The sequence below is a fragment of the Loxodonta africana genome, chromosome 24 (assembly GCF_030014295.1).
Source record: "Loxodonta africana isolate mLoxAfr1 chromosome 24, mLoxAfr1.hap2, whole genome shotgun sequence".
In the NCBI taxonomy this organism is placed as follows: domain Eukaryota; kingdom Metazoa; phylum Chordata; class Mammalia; order Proboscidea; family Elephantidae; genus Loxodonta; species Loxodonta africana.
This window is the reverse complement of record NC_087365.1, coordinates 21,370,127-21,389,801: the sequence shown is the minus strand read 5'-3', so window position 1 is coordinate 21,389,801 and position 19,675 is coordinate 21,370,127. Positions and strand designations below refer to the sequence as shown.

The 19,675-nt window shown below is 37.3% G+C and overlaps 1 protein-coding gene across 5 annotated transcripts in view; it reads left to right on the top strand.

Moving 5' to 3' along the window:
- Nucleotides 1-19,675, top strand: part of PLCB1 (phospholipase C beta 1) — an 845,524-nt gene that overhangs the window by 666,615 nt on the left and 159,234 nt on the right. For all 5 annotated transcript variants that reach the window (XM_064275782.1, XM_064275783.1, XM_064275785.1 and 2 more), the window contains exons 18-23: nucleotides 724-848; nucleotides 4,816-4,970; nucleotides 8,738-8,902; nucleotides 15,083-15,182; nucleotides 16,648-16,752; nucleotides 17,397-17,506. In XM_064275782.1, coding sequence (XP_064131852.1) covers nucleotides 724-848; nucleotides 4,816-4,970; nucleotides 8,738-8,902; nucleotides 15,083-15,182; nucleotides 16,648-16,752; nucleotides 17,397-17,506 — 760 coding nt within the window. The remainder of the gene's footprint in view (nucleotides 1-723; nucleotides 849-4,815; nucleotides 4,971-8,737; nucleotides 8,903-15,082; nucleotides 15,183-16,647; nucleotides 16,753-17,396; nucleotides 17,507-19,675) is intronic.

The following is a 19,675-nucleotide window of genomic DNA, read 5'->3' as shown; positions in this document are numbered from 1 at the left end:
TAGCTGGGCACCACCCATTTCTTCTGGTTGCACGGCAAGGAAGGTAGTAGTTTTTAAACTAAACAATAGTTTAGCTCAGTAAAGAAGGTTTTCCTTGAGCATTGTGCCCTTGTAAAGAATTATCTGTATAAGATCAAAATGACACCAGTAACTCTGAAGCACAGATGAGAACATCAAGGGGCAGAGAGTCTAAGTTAACAGTGGTGAAACAATATGGGCAAAGATAGTGAGAATGGTGACACAACGTGAAGTATGTAACCATTGTTCATGAACTATACACGTAAAAGTTGTTGAATGGGTGTATGTTTTGTTGTGTATATTTTTCCCCTCAAAAAAATTATTTTCAAAGCTATGTAGTTCCTATTATCTGCTTCTGCCAAACACAGTATTGTCCTCTCCCATGACTGGATACTTTCCAGCTTCCTCCTGTGTCCTTAATCATTCATTAAGCCTGTCAATTAAGACTTTGCCATTTTTACTACCCCGTTAATTTTTACCCACAAGGCCCTCCAAAGATAATACTATGTTTGTATTCTAAAATCGCATTTATCCTCTTGTTCAGAAAGGGGTTTTTTGTTTTTGTTTTCATATTTCACTCACTAGCTCAATGAGATCATCAATATTTAGTTCATTCCCCCAGTAGAGAAAGATGGAGGGTGGCCTCTCAGTTAATATTATTGACTCTTTTGATAACTGTATTCACTACTTAACATGATGGTCCAGATACAACAAAATGCAGCTTAGCAGAATATATCCAAAAGGAACACGTGTGGATTCATCCAACTATATGCCTCAGCTTTTCTGGAATGCGGGTTGTCAGATGGTTGCACTTAACTTCCAAACAGTGGGTAAGTAGCCCAGGGATGCTTGATTATAAAGCCACATTTCCAAGCGTCCAGGAACCATCCCCAAGTAATCAGGGGAGAAAAAAATTGCCAGACCTGATTTTGAAAAATACAAAGTTCACCAAAGTAAATATCAATGCCATAAAAAAAAAAAAATCACGTAAACTTTGAAAAATGAGAAAATTTCTTCAATAATTTATTATCTTTATTTCTATGAAGGTTTGCATTATTTTTCAAGCAAATACTTTTTTATACTTTTTAGAAGTAATAGTTTTTATTGTAAAGATTTGAAAAATTCAGAAAAGTATAAAAAGGATGAAACTGCTAGAAACGCTACCACCCAGAAATTCAGCATGTTAACTTTTGGCTTTGTAGTCGTAATTATTTTTGTTCGTGCATAAGGGTACCTTTTCACTTAATTCCCTGTTTAAAAAAATACGTTAAAAAGTATATGCTTGAATACTATATGTGAATTTTAATGGCTGTATATTAAGCATGTTTAACAATTCACAAAAATCTATTTCTTTTCTCTGGACACCGAGTTTTGTTTTTTGTTTTTTTCTACGATAAGCAATACTCTGACTGACCCCAACCCATAAATCCATTGCCGTCAAGTCAATTCCGACTCATAGTAACCCTATAGGACAGAGTAAAACTGCCCCATAGGATTTCCAAGGAGTGCCTGGTGGATTCGAACTGCCGACCTTTTGGTTAGTAGCCATAGCTCTTAGCTACTATGCCACCAGAGTTTCCTCTGTCTGAATAGTCTTGAATATAAATTGTCAAGTCTATCTCATAGTATTAGTTCCTAAAAAGAATTACTGTACTGAAGGATATGAAAGTTTTCAGCATTCTTTGTGCATATTACCAAATTGTCCACCAAAAGCATTGCACTAGACTCATCCCGGTCAGCAATGAGAGCTGGACCCTTTCATTGGGAATCGTGTCCAAGTGTTATCATTAAAAAATAATAATAAAATTTCAAGCAAAATATATTTTCTCACTGTTCTTTTTATTTTAATTTCTGTAATCATTGATGAGGTTGAACATGTAAAAATATGTTTTGAGTTTTATATTTCTACTTTTGTAGATTGCCTATCCCGGCAAATGAACACTTGTCAATTTTCTTCTTCATTTATGACAGCACTTTTTATGTAGACTATATTGCCTGTTTTATTACACAGAAAGAAAATGTTTTTTATGAGGTCAGATGTATTAATGTTTTATTTTATGTAGTCTTGGTTAACTCCACCCCACAGTCATCTGTATTAACATGTATTTCTTTTTTTTTTTTGTCATCTAACCCTGTAATCCATCCAAATTTGATTTGGATATATGATCTCGGTAAGAGATCAATCCTATTTTTCCCTGAAGAATTATTTTGCTGAAGTGGAGCTACAGTTTTATAGATGTAGTCTTTTTTATTGTTGTTAATTTGAGTCCATTATTTCACTTGATTTTTTTTTTCCATTAATAAATTTGTCTGATCTCCTGGGGCCAGTACCATATTTTTACACAAATAACGCACACATTCTATATTTGTTTGTCAACTGTGCCCTCTCCCTCAAGGTATTTTCATAAGCACCACTATGCCAATTTTTTTTTTTTTATATGCTACTGTAAAAAAAAATTAGTGCATTGCACTTATGAAAATACTGTGGCACGGGGAGGGCTCAATTGGCAAACAAACATAGAAGGTGCAAATAATTTGCATAAAAATACAGTAATTCACTGTTTTCATTATAGTATTTTATAATATGGTTTAATACCTGGAAGTAGAAATTCTCCTTTGTTGCTATTTTTTTTTAATTTTGTCATTGTAAGTGAAATTCTTGTTCCAACTTAATTTTATTTAATCGTATTGTTCCTCTCATTCCCATTTAAAAAATATTTTAATTAAAATTGCAGTATAAAAAAAAATTGCAGTATAGTTATAAATTTACCTGAAGAAAACTAACATCTTTACAGTTTTTAGTTTTTCTATCACACAATGTTTTTTTTTTTTACTTTAAAATTTCTTATATTAAGTCCATCAGCAAAATCAGTGATCTTTACTAGAGGTCTAGTTTCTTTAGGTCAAATCTTTTTTTTTTTTTTTTCCTGCTACATTCCTAGCAGATTGCTTCTGGATATTACCATTTGTAAATTCATTTTATAAATAAATATATTTTATCAACAGCCATCTTCCCTAGCTCTTATCGGTAGTATACTTGGTGGGTAGATTCTATCAGGGTTTTCAGATACACAATCACAGTAATTTAAATGCATCTAATTCGCCCCCTTGTCTTATTGCTTTGGATTGCCCATTCTAGAATCATATTAAATAGAAGTATTAAGAGTAGACATTGTTTTCATCCTGTTGTAATACTGTTGAGCAGGATGTTGGCTGTGACTTTGAGACAGGTATTCTTTAACATACTAAGAAAGCATCAGGGGGGACGAGTCCCCAGAGAAGGACATCATGCTTGGTAAGGTATAGGGTCAGTGGAAAAGAAGACGACCCTCGCGGAGATGGATCGGCACAGTGGCTGAATAATGGGCTCAAACATAGCAGCGATTGTAAGGATGGCACAGGACCGTGTGGTGTTTCATTCTGTTGTGCATGTGCTTGCTATGCGTTGGAACTGACTCGACGGCACCTAACAACAGCAGTTGACCGACAGTGTTTTAGGAATTTTTGTTGAATATTATTAAATGCCCCTTTGACAACTATTGGGATGATCATACAGTATGAAACATGTTTATTTCTTCTTTTGTACATAAATGTGACCAATTATATTAGTAGCTCCCAATAGACAATGTCATTTTGTTCCTGGAATAAATCTACTTGTTCGTTGTGTATTATTTTTTAGAACATATGATTCGATTGTCTGATGTAATTTTTTGGACTTTTGGAGCCATTCTGTGTGTGCGTGTGTGTGATAGATCTATCATTTTCCATTTTTGCTCTTGGTGTGATAATTATAATAACTTCATGAGTGAGAAAATATCAGTTCTTTACCCTGTTCTAAAAATGATTGTTACATGGAGCTCTGAAATAATTTTATAATCACCTAATTATTATGCATATAAGTGTGGCACAGATAATCTGGAGTGATTGACAGCTTGCCAAATCCAAATTCTTTATGACTTTAAAATCTATTTTTAACCCTAGCATTGCAACTGTTGTGAACGTTCATTTGGTACAATGAATGAATCCTAGGAAAACTTTGAGCAGCAGCCATTGTCCACTGGGAAAGAGTCAGTGTGTGATTAGAAATTGGTGGTGGTACATAGAAATCAAAGAAATGCACATTTTAAAAAGAAAAGGATTGCTCCTCAGGATAAATTTAAAAGAAGAAGAAGTACAGCATCCATTGTTGTTGAGTCGCGGAAGAGCCTGTCCTCAAAAACAGGGATTAGGGAAATGTTCGTTGGTTTAAGCTTTCTGAAAGGTCTTTTAGTAAGGCTTATCAAAATCCTTCTCCAATGTGCACATTTTCTGACCCAGATATTCCACTCCTAAGAAAATACTTGATGATATATACAAAGATTTCCCAAGGATATTCATCAAAACCTTATATGTGATAGTGAAAAATTAGAAGAAACAAATGCACCCAAAGAAAGGGCTGGTTAAATACACTTAGTCAAATATAACTCTTCAATGGGATTTTATACAGTTGTTAAAATTAAAGCAGAAAAATATTTAATGAAATGGATATATTCTATATTTAAAATATGTTTTAGATGAAGAAATAGAATATACCTCAACCTATTGACAGTGGTTATCTTTGAATTTGGGGAGTACAGCTGATTTTTTTTTTTTTTCTTTATCTGTGTGTCCTAAGTTTCTGCAATGAATAAATATTACTTTTGTAAAGGAGAACAGTCACAAAAGTGAATTCTAATACGAGGAATTAATAATAATAGTTATTTTCTTGCTCAGAATATAAATCCATTCATACTAAAGGTTTGTCTTTTTGATATTCAGACTTGGCTATGCAAATAAATATGGGGATATATGAATACAATGGGAAGAGTGGCTACAGATTAAAGCCAGAGTTCATGAGGAGACCTGACAAGCATTTTGATCCATTTACTGAAGGCATCGTAGATGGGATAGTGGCCAACACTTTATCTGTTAAGGTAGGTACAGCTCTGTTACAAAGTTGTCCCCAACCAAAGTCTTGAATTTATCCCTTTTGTATGAGGAAGTAGTTCAGTCATTAAAAACTTAGTAGCTATTAAAGGCTCCACTCCTTTTATACATTATTACCTTTTAATGACTAAATCCACATTAGATTCTCAAAAAAGTTAAACGTCGAACTACCATATGACCCAACAATCCCTTTGTTACGTGTATACCCAAAAGAAATGAAAGGATGTAAAGAAACTTGGACATCAGTGTTCACTGCAGCACTTTTCACAATAAACAAAACATAGTATATACAATATTACTCTGCCATAAAGAGAAATGAAGTCCTGACACATACTACAATAAGGATGAACCTTGAAAACATTACGCTAAGTGAAATAAGCCAGACACGGAAGGACAAATATTGTATAATCCCACTCGTATGAAACAGACAAATGTATGGAGGTCAAAGTTTATTATTGTATTTTCACGCAAATAACAAGTGCCTCCTACATTTGTTTGCCAACCACTCCTCCCCCCCTGCCCCCCAGATGTTTTCATAAACTCACTAAGGGCTGTAAAAAAAATAATAAAATTAGCGTTGTATGCTTTCCAAAACACTTCCTGGTGGGAGGGAGTGGCTGGCAGACAAACTTAGAAGGCCAGTGTTATTTGCACAGAAATATAATAGTAGTGGTTATCAGAGGTGGCAGAGAAGGGGACAAGGGGAGTTTTAGCTTAAGGGGCACTGAGTTTCTGTTAATGGTGCTGGAATACTTTGGAAATGGATAGTAATGACGGTTGTACGACATGATGAACATAACCAGTGTCACTGAATTGGACATGTAAAAAATGCTGAATTGGCAAATGTTTTGTTATATATATTTTTACCAAACAAAAACCATATTATAAGTTTTCAGAAACCACATGGATGAGATAAAGGGGCTGAGTCCCACTCTTAGCATAATAAAAAATGGACCTTAATAGAAGGAGTTGGTAATATTCACTATAGCCAATCCTTTCTGTTGATATAAATATCCCACAATTAAATTTACCATGAAAGTTAGTGACCTACATTGGGAGGTTTTCTGGTCAGTATTTTTTTTTTTTTCCCTCTTAGTTCTAGAGAAGTATCTATACTGAGTGAAATGAGAGAATAAAGTATTCTTTCAGTAAGTTATTAAATATTGTATAAGAGCTCTCAAATTTCCATAGCAAGATTTTTTTCAAATCTACCAGTGTATTCAGGAATTTAAAAACATATATTAATGATTTTAAATAAAAGACACTTCATTATATATAAACCTAGCCCTAAAATAATTAATTCCAAATGATTTTCTGTAGTTTTTCACATTCATGTTTCAGCCAAGATGAAAAAAAAATTTTTAACTGCCAGAAAATATTTTTAATATTATGAGTGGGAAGTTAGTTTTTTAAGAGATTTTTAAATGAATTCTATAAGCCCTTGGTTGTTGTAGCTAGAATTCTGTTTGTTTTTATGTTTCATTTTTTTCTGATTAATCTTATAAGAAACTTTTTTATTGAACATAAATGCAGTATTTGGATTGATCTTAAACCAAAGACATTAAAAAAAAAAAACTCTATTTAAAAAATCCTCTGTAATGGTTTCATTCATTTCTATCTACCCTAGCCAATTGAGCCCATTTTTACCTTAAAACTTATGTCATTTTATACCAAAGATTAAAAATAAATAAAATTTCAATGAAGACTCTCACAATTATATCTTTAGAAGTTATTTCAAGCCACATATAAAAAAGCATGCAGCTGGCAGAACTAGAGATTCAAGGTTATATTTATTTTAGGAAATTGTTTTCAACAAAGGATGTTTAATTTCTGTCAAGTTTGATTAAAATAAATTCCTACGCATCACACACTGATAAATGTTATTTTCAGAACCTTTCTTCAATTGTTGTTGTAGCCGGGTCAAACTAATAATAGCTTTTGCTTTGTTTGCTGATCGTTTGCTTGCTTTTTTATTATTTTTCTTGACAATTCTGCTGTGACAGTGTAAGCAATTATAAAACAATGGCATAGATGCAGGAAAGTAAGCTGAGTTGTGAAGGGGACAGTTGAGCCCCAGCCAAGTGTAAACTGCTGTCAGTCCAGGAGGCTTCAGTCCAGGATAAGGCTCTTCTAGACCCATAGCGGCCTCTCCATGGGCAGAACAGGTTACAGCAGATCCCTGCCTTTAAAGTTACAGCGGGAGCCCAGATGCGGCACACAGGCCATCAGTACTGTCTCTTTTGACCTTCCAGAATTGACTTCATAGTGCCGAAATGAAGCTGTCAGCTCCTATCGTGTTCCGCCAACCCATTTTATTGATGAAAACACTGAGGTTTAACTTCGTTAATTTAATAATTTCTGCTTTGATCAAACATGTTAAGCACACAAAATTTCGGTGCATCTGAATTCCCAGTGTTATTCTCATAACTTGGAGGCTTCACACGTGTTGTAAAATGCCTGCTAAATCTTTCTACTCATGTAGAACCTCAAGTTAAACAAAGAGGGGGTGGCTAGCAGATGCTGTGTACTCAGGTTGAAAATAATATCCAAGGGAAAAGAGTTGTCCCAGGATGAATTCAGAGAGCCTCTTCCTTGTGGCTTTCTCTGGAATGTGTTCTGAATGTCTGACTACATCATCATGCAGCTGGCTTTGACCTCATTCACCCTCTGAAGACCATCCTCCTCCTACCATTGTGCTAAGGTTTGACTGTCTGATTTCTGGCCCAACCATGATTTTGGAAATTCTATCACCTGTCATGGAGTTCAGCTCAGACAGCTCTTCGCCAGCACACTGCTTTGCTCCATCTAGACAATCCAAACTCACCAGGTTTTCTCCATCACTACTCACTCCCTACTGCAGCCCCTCTGAGGTGTAGACCACCAGAACAGTTTGTTGTTTGCCTCCATCTCCATTAACTTTATGACACCCCGACTGAACCCTCAGATTTTGAAAATTGGCTTAGAGAATTAGGCAGATATGGGAAACATTTTATGAATATGCATTTTTTTTATTTCTTTTTTAAACTCTACAATATCCATAGTTTTAGACCTAGGCAAAGGATACCCACAAATGTATGGATGGCTAATGAGGTGGGATTAGGGGTGATGATAAACTGGACGTGACGGTTTAAAGTCAATATTCAGTTCATTGATTCCCTCCTATACAACTTTAGAGCCCTGGTGGTGCAGTGGTTAAGAACTTGGCTGCTAACCAAAAGATAAGCAGTTGGAATCCACCAGCCACTTCTTGGAAATCCTTTGGAACAGTTCTACTCTTTCCTGTAGGGTTACATTGAGTTGGAATCGACTCAACAGCAATGAGTTTACACAACTTTGTCTTATTCATCGACTCCTTCCTACCTCAGCATTTGTAATATTAGTTTCTCTGTCAGCTCTTTAAGGAACCCTCATGGCGCAGTGCTTAAAGCAATCAGCTGCTAACCGAAAGGTTGGTGGCTCAAAACCACCAGTCGCTCCACTGGAGAAAGATGTGGCAGCCTGCTTCCATAAGGATTTACAGCCCAGAACCCTATGGGGTTGCTATGAGTTGGAATTGACTCAGCGGCAGTGAATTTGTTTTTTTTTCTTTTTTTTGGTGTCAGTTCTTTAAATGAAATAGAAACAATATTTCTACACTCATTCCTGTTTCTTTTTGCTTATGGTTCAGCATTCATAATCAGTATTTGCACCTCTTTAAATTATTGTCGTAAGTCTTACTTTTTTATCAAAATTCCTTTTTTTATTATTTTTCTAGATAATTTCAGGTCAGTTTCTTTCTGATAAGAAAGTTGGGACCTACGTGGAAGTGGATATGTTTGGTTTGCCTGTGGACACAAGGAGGAAGGCCTTCAAGACCAAGACGTCACAAGGAAATGCAGTAAATCCTGTCTGGGAAGAAGAACCCATTGTGTTCAAAAAGGTTAGTCTGGTGTTCTTGACAGGATATGTAACTGTGTATTCCGGTGTTCTGCACCAAGAAGAAAATGAAGGGAGTGATTATATGTTGCTTCATATGCGAAGTTACACCATCATAAAACAATAGCATTATGAAAGCTATTCTCGAAACTATTCAAAATCATCATTAATCACTTGTTTTGATTTTCAGGATTGTATTGTAAATCAATTAATTCAGATATGCCTCACTTTGGAAGACAAGACTAACACCTAAGTTTAACTTACATCCTTGCATAATACAAGTGCTAAATGATTTATTTGCATTGTACCTCAAACGAAGTAAAAAGCAAAGCAGAGAATAATATGGTAGCCAAGACAAAGCAAGTCTATACTTGCTTTAGAAAGAATATTAATTAAATTCCCTAGAATCTCTAGTTCCTGACAGCAGCTGGTCATTCCATTTTGTCTACATTCTGTCTGGTAGAGTTAAAACAAGGGCTTGGAACTGCTTCCTTCAGTTTCAAACCCCTGCTGAGAATTTGCATTTCCACCTCAGGTATACTGAATCAGAACCTACATGTTAACAAGATCCCTCGGTGATTCTTATGTGTAACTTCCTGGGAACTTGTTAGAAATGCAGATTCTCAGCAGGGGTCACACCAGAATTAACCAGTTTAAAGCCCTGGTTAAAATCTTTCTCATTCCACTAGACCCTTCTCCCTGCCTTCACTAAAATGCCAAATATCTTTACACGTGCTTATCTCATGAAGGAAGACAGTTAAGTCCAGTAGAACATTGAGTGAACTTTCTTGCCATAGCCTTGCTTTTATCTGGCAAAAACATGTATAAAAGCAGTCTTCTGAAGAGGGACTGTCTCTGTTAAAGCATCTTGCTGCTCCTGCTAAGTCTGTGATCTTCTTTAGCATTTTAGTTTCCTGTCCCTGCCCTCTCTCCACCTTAAAATATACCTTTTGGTAATAGAATTCAATCATCTCACATTTCTGATGGATTGTTCAAATATTTCAATGAGGATAAAATTTAGGCAATTTCCCTCCTTTGTGATAAACATGGAGTCCCTGGGCTGCACAAACAGTGAAGTCCTAGCCTGCTAACTCAAAGGTTGGAGGTTTGAGTCCATCTGTCTCAATTATTAGTGCTGCTATAACAGAATATTATAAGTGGGTTACATTAATGAATAGAATTTCATCTCCTCACAGCTTGTAAGGCTAGAAGTCCAATTCAGGGCACTGCTCTAGGGAAAGCCTCTCTCTGTCCGCTCTGGAGGAAAATCTTTGTCCCAAGCTTCTCTGGTATTCTTCTCAGCATTCCTTAGAGATCTCCACGTGGCATCCATCTTTCCCCCATTCCTGCTTTCTTTCTTCTGTGCCGAATCTGCTCTGTTATATCCCAAAAGTGATTGGCTTAAGACACACCCTATACTGAAGTAGCCTCATTAACATACCAAAGAAAACTCTATTCCCAACTGGGATTACACTTACAAGTATAGGAGTTAGAATTTACAACACATATTTTTGGGGAACACAGTTCAATCCATAATATTACCCAAAGGCATCCCAGAAGTAAGGTCTGGAAACCTACTTCTGAAAAATCAGCCATTGAAAACCTCATGGAGCACGGTTCTGCTCTGACACATGTGGGGTCTACATGTGTGAGAATCAACTCCGCAGCGAATGATTTGTTTTTTTTTTGGTTTGGTGATGAGCATCATTAGCTTAACTGATGTAAGTTAGGATGGGTGTTTTCAAAACATGGCATTTAACATGAGCACTCCCAGTGAAAGACAGATATGGGAGACCCTAATGCTATTTCAGAGTACAGCAGATACAGTTATCAATGGGCTGTAATATTTCCACATACCTACTCATCATTTCTCCCCCATGTGTCTGTCAGTTTGTCATACTGTGGGGGCTTGCGTGTTGCTGTGAAGCTGGAAGCTATGCCACTGGTATTCAGATACCAGCAGGGTTACCCATGGAGGACAGGTTTCAGCTGAGCTTCCAGACTAAGACACACTAGGAAGAAGGACCCGGCAGTCTACTTCTGAAAAGCATAAGCCAGTGAAAACCTTATGAATAGCAGCAGGATATTGTCTGATATAGTGCTGGAAGATGAGCCCCCCAGGTTGGAAAGCACTCAAAAGATGACTGGGGAAGAGCTGCCTCCTCAAAGCAGAGTTGACCTTAATGACATGGATGGAGTAAAGCTTTCGGGACCTTCATTTGCTGATGTGGCACGACTCAAAATGAGAAGAAACAGCTGTGAACATACATGAATAATCAGAACCTGGAATGTACAAAGTATGAATCTAGGAAAATTGGAAATCGTTCAAAATGAAATGGAATGCATAAACATCAGTATCCTAGGCATTAGTGAGCTGAAATGGACTGGTATTCGCCATTTTGAATCAGACAATCGTACAGTCTACTAAGCTGGGGATGACAACTCAAAGAGAAATGGTGTTGCATTCATCATCAAAAAGAATGTTTCAAGATGTACCCTGAAGTACAATGCTGTGAGCGATAGGATAATACCCATACTCCTATGAGGAAGACCAGTTAATAAGACTATTATTCAAATTTACTCACCAACCACTAGGGCCAAAGATGAAGAAATAGAAGATTTTTATCAGCTGCTGCAGTCTGAAATTGATCAAACATGCAATCAAGATGCATTGATAATTATTGGCAATTGGAATGCTAAAGTTGGAAACAAAGAGGAAGGAGCAGTAGTTGGAAAATATGGCCTCGGTGATAGAAACAATCCCAGAGATCAAATGATAGAATTTTGCAAGACCAACGACTTCTTCATTGCAAATACCTTCTTTCACCGACATAAACGGCGACTATACACATGGACCTCACCAGATGGAATGTACAGAAATCAAATTGACTACATCTGTGGAAAGAGATGATGGAAAAGCTCAATATCATCAGTCAGAAGGCGGCCAGGGGCCGACTGTGGAACAGATCATCAATTGCTTGTATGCAAGTTCAACCAAAACTGAAGAAAATCAGAGGAAGTCCACGAGAGCCAAAATATGACCTTGAGTATATCCCACCTGAATTTAGAGACCATCTGAAGAATAGATTTGACGCACTGAACACTAATGACCGAAGACCAGATGAGTTGTGGAATGACATCAAGGACATCATACATGAAAGCATACAAGAAAGCAAGAGGTCACTGAAAAGACAGGAAAGAAAGAAAAGACCAAGATGGATGTCAGAGAAGGCTCTGAAACTTGCTCTTGAACGTCGAGCAGCTAAAGCAAAAGGAAAAATTGATGAAGTAAAAGAACTGAACAGAAAATTTCAAAGGGCAGCTCCAGAAGACAAAGTAAAGTATTATAATGACATGTGCAAAGAGGTAGAGATGGAAAACCAAAAGAGAAGAACACGCTCAGTGTTTCTTAAGCTGAAAGAACTGAAGAAGAAATTCAAGCCTCGAGTTGCAATAGTGAAGGATTCCATGGAGAAAATATTAAATGATGCAGGAAGCATCAAAAGAAGATGGAAGGAATACACAGAGTCATTACACTAAAAAGAATTAGTCGATATTCAGCCATTTCAAGAGGTGGCATATGATCAGGAACCGATGGTACTGAAGGAAGAAGTCCAAGCTGCTCTGAAGGCATTGGCGAAAAACAAGGCTCCAGGAATTGATGGAATATCAACTGAGATGTTTCACAAACAGATGCAGTGCTGGAGGTGCTCACTCGTCTATGCCAAGAAATATCGAAGACAGCATCCTGGACAGCTGACTGGAAGAGATCCATATTTATGTCTATTCCCAAGAAAGGTGATCCAACTGAATGTGGAAATTATATAACAATATCATTAATATCACACGCAAGCAAAATTTTGCTGAAGATCATTCAAAAAGGGCTGCAGCAGTATATCAATAGGGAACTGCCAGACATTCAGGCCAGTTTCAGAAGAGGACGTGGAACCAGGGATATCATTGCTGATGTCAGATGGATCCTGGCTGAAAGCAGAGAATACCAGAAGGATGTTTACCTGTGTTTTATTGACTATGTAAAGGCATTCAACTGTGTGGATCATAACAAACTATGGATAACATTGTGAAGAATGAGAATTCCAGAACACTTAATTGTGCTCATGAGGAACCTTTACATAGATCAAGAGGCAGTTGTTCGGACAGAACAAGGGGATACTGATTGGTTTAAAGTCAGGAAAGGTGTGCTTCAGGGTTGTATTCTTTCACCATACCTATTCAATCTGTATGCTGAGCAAATAATACGAGAAGCTGGACTATATGAAGAAGAATGGGGCATCAGGATTAGAGGAAGACTCATTAACAACCTGCTTTATGCAGATGACACAACCTTGCTTGCTGAAAGTGAAGAGGACTTGAAGCACTTACTAATGAAGATCAAAGACCACAACCTTCAGTCTGGATTGCACCTCAACATAAAGATAACAAAAATCCTCACAACTGGACCAATGAGCAACATCATGATAAATGGAGAAAAGATTGAAGTTGTCCAGGATGTCATTTTACTTGGATCCACAATCAACAGCCATGGAAACAGCAGTCAAGAAATCAAAAAACGCATTGCATTGGGCAAATCTGCTGCAAAGGACCTCTTTGAAGTGTTGAAGAACAAGTATGTCACCTTGAAGACTAAGATGCGCCTGACCCAAGCCATGGTATTTTCTATCGCATCATATGCATGTGAAAGCTGGACAATGAATAAGCAAGACCGAAGAAGAATTGAGGCCTTGGAATTGTTGCGTTGGCGAAGAATATTGAATATACCATGGACTGCCGAAAGAACGAACAAATCTGTCTTAGAAGAAGTACAACCAGAATGGTCCTTGGAAGCAAGGATGGCGAGACTGCGTCTTAAATACTTTGGACGTGTTGTCAGGAGGGATCAGTCCCTGGAGAAGGACATCACGCTTGGCAGAGTACAGGGTCAACAGAAGAGAGGAAGAACCTCAACAAGGTGGATTGACACAGTGGCTGCAACAATGAGCTTAAGCATAACAACGATGGTAAGGATGACTCAGGACTGGGCAGTTGGAACCAACTTGACGGCACCTAACAACAACAACTCATCATTTCTCCTCCCTGAAAAGGAGTCCAATGAATGGGATATATGTTTGTCAGGTTTCATCAGCAGGAACACACCTCTAGTTGATCCTGATGATTCAAGTGTCTACAGGAATTAAAAAAAAATTATCTAACATATTGCCTCTGAGATTTCTGTCGTTAAGAACATGGGTCCTGGAGCCAGGCTGTCTGGGTTCAAATCCCAGTGGTATCACTTAACATCTGGAAGACTTTGGAGAATTTAACTTTCTGTCTGTGCTCTGATGTTTTTCACATGTTAACTGGGTTTAATAATAGTATCTACTTCATAGGGTTGTTACAAATAGTCTGTAAGTTAGTATATTACAAAACACTTAGAAAAATGTCTGGTTAGTTTGCCATTATAACCAAAAGCATTTTTAAAGAGAGTCTGGGTGTTGTTCTTGTATTCCTGGAGATGTAACTGTGCATTCCAAGTCTTTGACAATGAGAAAAAAAATGAGATGAGTAATTATTTGTCGCTTAATTTTGAAATTAACAAATGTATAAATCAGTAGCATTTTGAAAGCTATCCTGAAAGCTGTAGTTTCTTTCTTTCTTTTTTTAACTTTTGTTTTGAAAGGATAAGTCATTTGCTTTGAAAATGCCAAAATGCTCACATTGTGATAAGACCACTAATTCTTTGTACTTAAGCATAGAACTTGTGTCATTTCCACGTTGTTACAAGAAAATGTCCTGTGTATTGAACAAATACCTCATTGGGACAATGTGATAGATCATAAATGAAGCCATATCACTCTGTCTTCTAGTTTTCAAAATCTAAATTAAAGAGCAACAGCTTAACTTTCTATGTATATTAGCTATGTAGAAATTTTGACTTGGATTGAAAAAGGAATGCCTGTTTGAATAGTACCTGGGTTGTTAAGAGCTACGGCTATTAACCAGAAGGTTGGCGGTTCAAATCCACCAGGTGTTCTTTGGAAACCTTTTGGGGCAGCTCTACTCTGTCCTGTAGCATCGCTATGAGTCAGGATTGACTTGAAAACAATGGATTTGGTTTGGTTTTTGGTAATCCTTTTGTTGGAGTTGCTCATTCTTGTAACCTGTTGTGTCCATAATATCCCTGTAGGTGGTACTTCCTTCTCTGGCCTGTTTAAGGGTAGCAGTTTATGAAGAAGGAGGCAAATTTATTGGTCACCGGATCTTGCCAGTGCAAGCAATTCGACCAGGTATGGATAGTGTGGCGAGGAGCTTTTTATTAAAATTTTAAACGAAAGCATCACTGCCTCACATGATTATTGAAGAATTGATTAGGAGGCCATTTGAACCTTTTGATTGTATTATGTAAGTGGGACTATGATTATTTATATCTGGCAGTTTCATGTTTTTGTGATGAGCTATGATATGTTAGTCAACTATTACCACAGTAATTCTCAGTAACAGCCTATTAAAAAGCTCAATGGCTATCATACCCAGTAGGATGGTTACTATTTTTTTTAAAAAAAGAAAATAACAAGTGTTAGAATATGAAGAAATTGGAGTCCTCATCCCTTACTGGTGGGGATGTGAAATGGCGCAGGCAATGTGGAATATATGGATAAATAAGATGAATGGACAGATAAAATATGGTGCATACATACAATTGGAAACCCTGGTGGCATAGTGGCTAAGTGCCATGGCTGCTAACCAAAAGGTCGGCAGTTCAAATCCACCAGGCGCTCCTTGGAAACTCTACGGGGCAGTTCTACTCTGTGCTATAGGGTCGTTATGAGTCAGAATCGATTCGACGGCAGTGAGTTTTTTGGGTTACATACAATGGAATATTGTATGTAAATACCATAAAGAGAAATGACACCTTGATACATGCTATGACATGAATGAACCTTGAAAAAATTATGCTAAGCCAGATACAAAAGAACAAGTATTGAATGATCCCACTTACATGAAATATCTAGAATAGACAAATGCGTTGAAACCAAAGTAGATGAGTGGTTACCATGGGTTGGGGGGAGGAGGAAGGAATGGGGAGTTGTTGCTTAACGGGTAGTGAGTTTCTGTGTGGGGTGATAGAAAAGTTTTGGAAATAGACAGTGGTGATGGCCGCAGAACATTGTGGGTGTAATTAAATGTTGCTTAATTGTACAAAGTACAATTATGTGTTGTGTATATTTTACCACCCAAAAAATTTAACTCTGGTGCTGTAGTGGTAAAGTGCTGTGACTGCTAGCCAAAAGGACGGCAGTTCGAACCTACCAGGTGGTACTTGGAAACTCTATGGGGCAGTTCTACTTTGTCCTGTACGGTCGCTACGAGTTGAAATCAATTCGAAGGCAACGGGTTTGGTTTGGTTTGTTTAAAGTTAGAAAGTCATGGAAGGCATGATGCTATTACAGGGGACTAATTTGGACCAATTATTCAATCTATGACAAATGGCTTAGAATTCTCTTCTGTGGGGAAAAAAGCAGTTGGAAAGGAAAAAAAAAAGAAAAGAATGAGCAAGAGAGAATCAATATTTTTTTTTTGTTTGCTGAGAAAAAGAATACTTCAAAGCCATGTAATGAAAGTGAGAAAGAAGTGACCTGTTTGTCACCCAAAGTCACCTAAAATAAACATTTGTATCACATAGATGTTCATGTGTTATCACTGACATTGTGAAGAAAATATGTGAAACATAGTAGTATTGTCACCCTCCAGGCTATCACTACATCAGTCTAAGGAATGAAAGGAACCAACCTCTGATGCTGCCAGCTGTTTTTGCCTACATAGAGGTGAAAGACTATGTGCCAGACACGTATGCAGGTAAACAACCTAATTTAAAGGGATAGTTCCATCTGGGGCATCCATATTTCTATGGTTTTATACTACCTCTAGTATTGTAGAAATGTCTCTGGGCAAGTAATCAGGGTTTCACCAAAGCAATATGACCCTGAGTGCCTTTATCTTTTCCCCTCAATTTTGTCATTTGTGAAATGATGGGGATTAGACTCTGATTTCCATGTAGTGCTTAACTTTGTGTGGATGAATGAATGGATGATAGATGAATAAGTGGATGTATGGGTAGGTGGAGGTACAGAGGATGGATGAATAGATGGTTAGGTAGGAGAATAGAGGATGGAGGGGTGGACTGATGGATGAGTGGATGAAGGGATGGATGCATGGATGGTTGAAGGGAGGGAGGGAAGGGTGGATGGATGGGTGGCTGGAGAGGGGAGGGAGGGAGGGGGAGGGATGGATGGATGGGTGGATGGATGGATGGATAATGAATGGTTGGTTAGATAAATAAGTGGATAGTTAAATGGTAGATGGAGCGATGGAGGGTGGATGATGGATGGGTGGATAGATAGGTGAATGGGGGGATGACAAATAGATGCATGGATAGATGGGTAGATGGTAGATAATGCGACCTCAGGACTTCTGAGATGAAATGTCTCCTTCCTATTTAGATGTGATTGAAGCTTTGTCAAACCCAATCCGATATGTGAATCTGATGGAGCAGAGAGCTAAGCAACTAGCTGCGTTGACCCTGGAAGATGAAGAAGAAATAAAGAAAGAGGTGATACGGTTTTCTGATCTTATGCGTGACATTGTACATGATTTCCACACCTACTTCCTGGCTTTGCCTTTGTAACATAACAGCTCAGGAGAAAAAAATAGTACATTAGAAAAACAGCATCATGTCAAAAACATCTCGATGATTGATTGAATATTTCACATTTCATTCTCTTTGGCATTCTGTGGACACCAGCAGCATCTTGTTGTGTGACATGTTAAATAATATACATCTTGCTTTTCAGGTGAAATTTTCTACATGATTTCTTCCTGATTAGAAGTGATTAAGGCATTTAAAAAAGAAGATAATCTTCAAGTCACTTAATATTTTCCTTTTTTTAGTGTAAAAGGTGGGATTTTCAAAATGCTTTTGTGACTTCTTAGTTAAAGTCCTTAGCACAAGGCCTGGGCTGTACTATGGGGCTTAAAATGTTAACTGTTATTTTTACATTATATACTTACATAATATTATAATTAGTTTTATGTATACATTATATATTCCCAAAGTAATTAAATAAAATGTCACAATGCAAAGAATAGTTAAGGAAGAGACTAGAAATACTAAAGACGAAGTTTAAAAATACAAAGACCCTGTGTAAACTGACAATAATTTTTTGTAACGAACTATAATTTAATGGTTCCTGAGATGACACCAAATTAAAATTGTAATAGAAATTAGTTATTTTATATTTTATGAGTACATTCAGAAGAAAAACTGGGGGAGAAAATTGAGAATTATCAATGTACAAACAGAAACCTTGAAAACTGCTTGGTTAACCATAATTAAAAATTAGTCTTTTAAAGTTGAAATCATTTATTAAATAATCTTTTTCTTACAGTAAAAGTAACCCACATTTACAATAGAAAAAAATTTAAGTAAAAATGATAAAAGAAACCCCTAAGGAAATAATTCAAACACCGAAGCCACTCAGAGATAACCACTGTGAAATGAGAACTATATATAGTCTTTTTTTACACACAATTGCTAGTTTTTTAAAAAATGGAATAATATTCCCATCCTCTGTTTTAACCTTATTTTTTCACTTAATACAAGAATTTTCCGTATCATTATACTTCTACAACATGACTTTTAATGACTTCACAGTTTTCCATCATATAGCTCTACCATAATTTATTTGTCCAATCCCCTACTATTGGATATTTGCAGTGTTCCACTACTTTAAACATATCTCTAGAGAATATCAGGTAAATATATTTTTGAGCATGTCTGTGATTATTTCCTTGCTTTCTGTATAGACTTTTGGAAATTTTGATCTAACATATTGAGTTAATTGAACATAAGAGAAAATTAATGAAATGAAAGGAAAACAATTTACTGTAAGAATGCAGTCTTCCAGGCTATTGTTTGCACTGTAGGTATTATGTTCCATAGAACCTATAGACACAGCATCCTCTGTGATAAAATTTAAAAGACTGAGAAGTTAACTGAATAATGTTTGCTGCAATATGGAGTAAAAGGAGCTAGAGGAAAGTTTTATACTGCCCGAAAATGATGCCTAAGAGTAGACATGAATATATTTCCAATGTTATTCCTGCCTCTAACATCTATGCTTCATATCTGCAAAGGGGAAAAAAAGAAACTAACAAAAAACCACTTGGACCCTCTGCTTGGATTTAATGAGGGATGAGTCTAAGCAGAGTTCACTGTATAAGGTACAGCCTTCCATGCTTGGAGCAGATGCTGTTGGTGCCCTGCCCAGATCTCCTTTTCAGAGGTAGTGCACCCACCCCCCTTGAGTCCCTGGGTGGTAAATATGGTTAACACGCTTGGTTGTTAACCGAAAGGTTGGAGGTTGGAGTCCCCCAGGAGGCACCATAGAAGAAAGACCTGGCAATCTGCTTCTGAAAAATCACCCATTAAAACCCCGTGGAGCATAGTTCTATTCTGACACACATGGGGTCTCCACAAGCCATAGTCGACTCGCTGAAAACTGGCAACTGGTGCACCCACTCCGGGAGGCTGCAGAGGTTGGCTGCAAATGGCCCACAGCTGCAGCCCTTTCCAGAGGACTGAACAGGGCTCAGAAGAGCCACCATGTATGGAGATGCTCAGCTGATTCTTCTTCCCTCCTGGATGGGTGTGACCTTTGCCCAGGGACTGACAGATAGAGGAAATAACAGCTCAGATCTCTTGCTTCCAGATGGACAACTT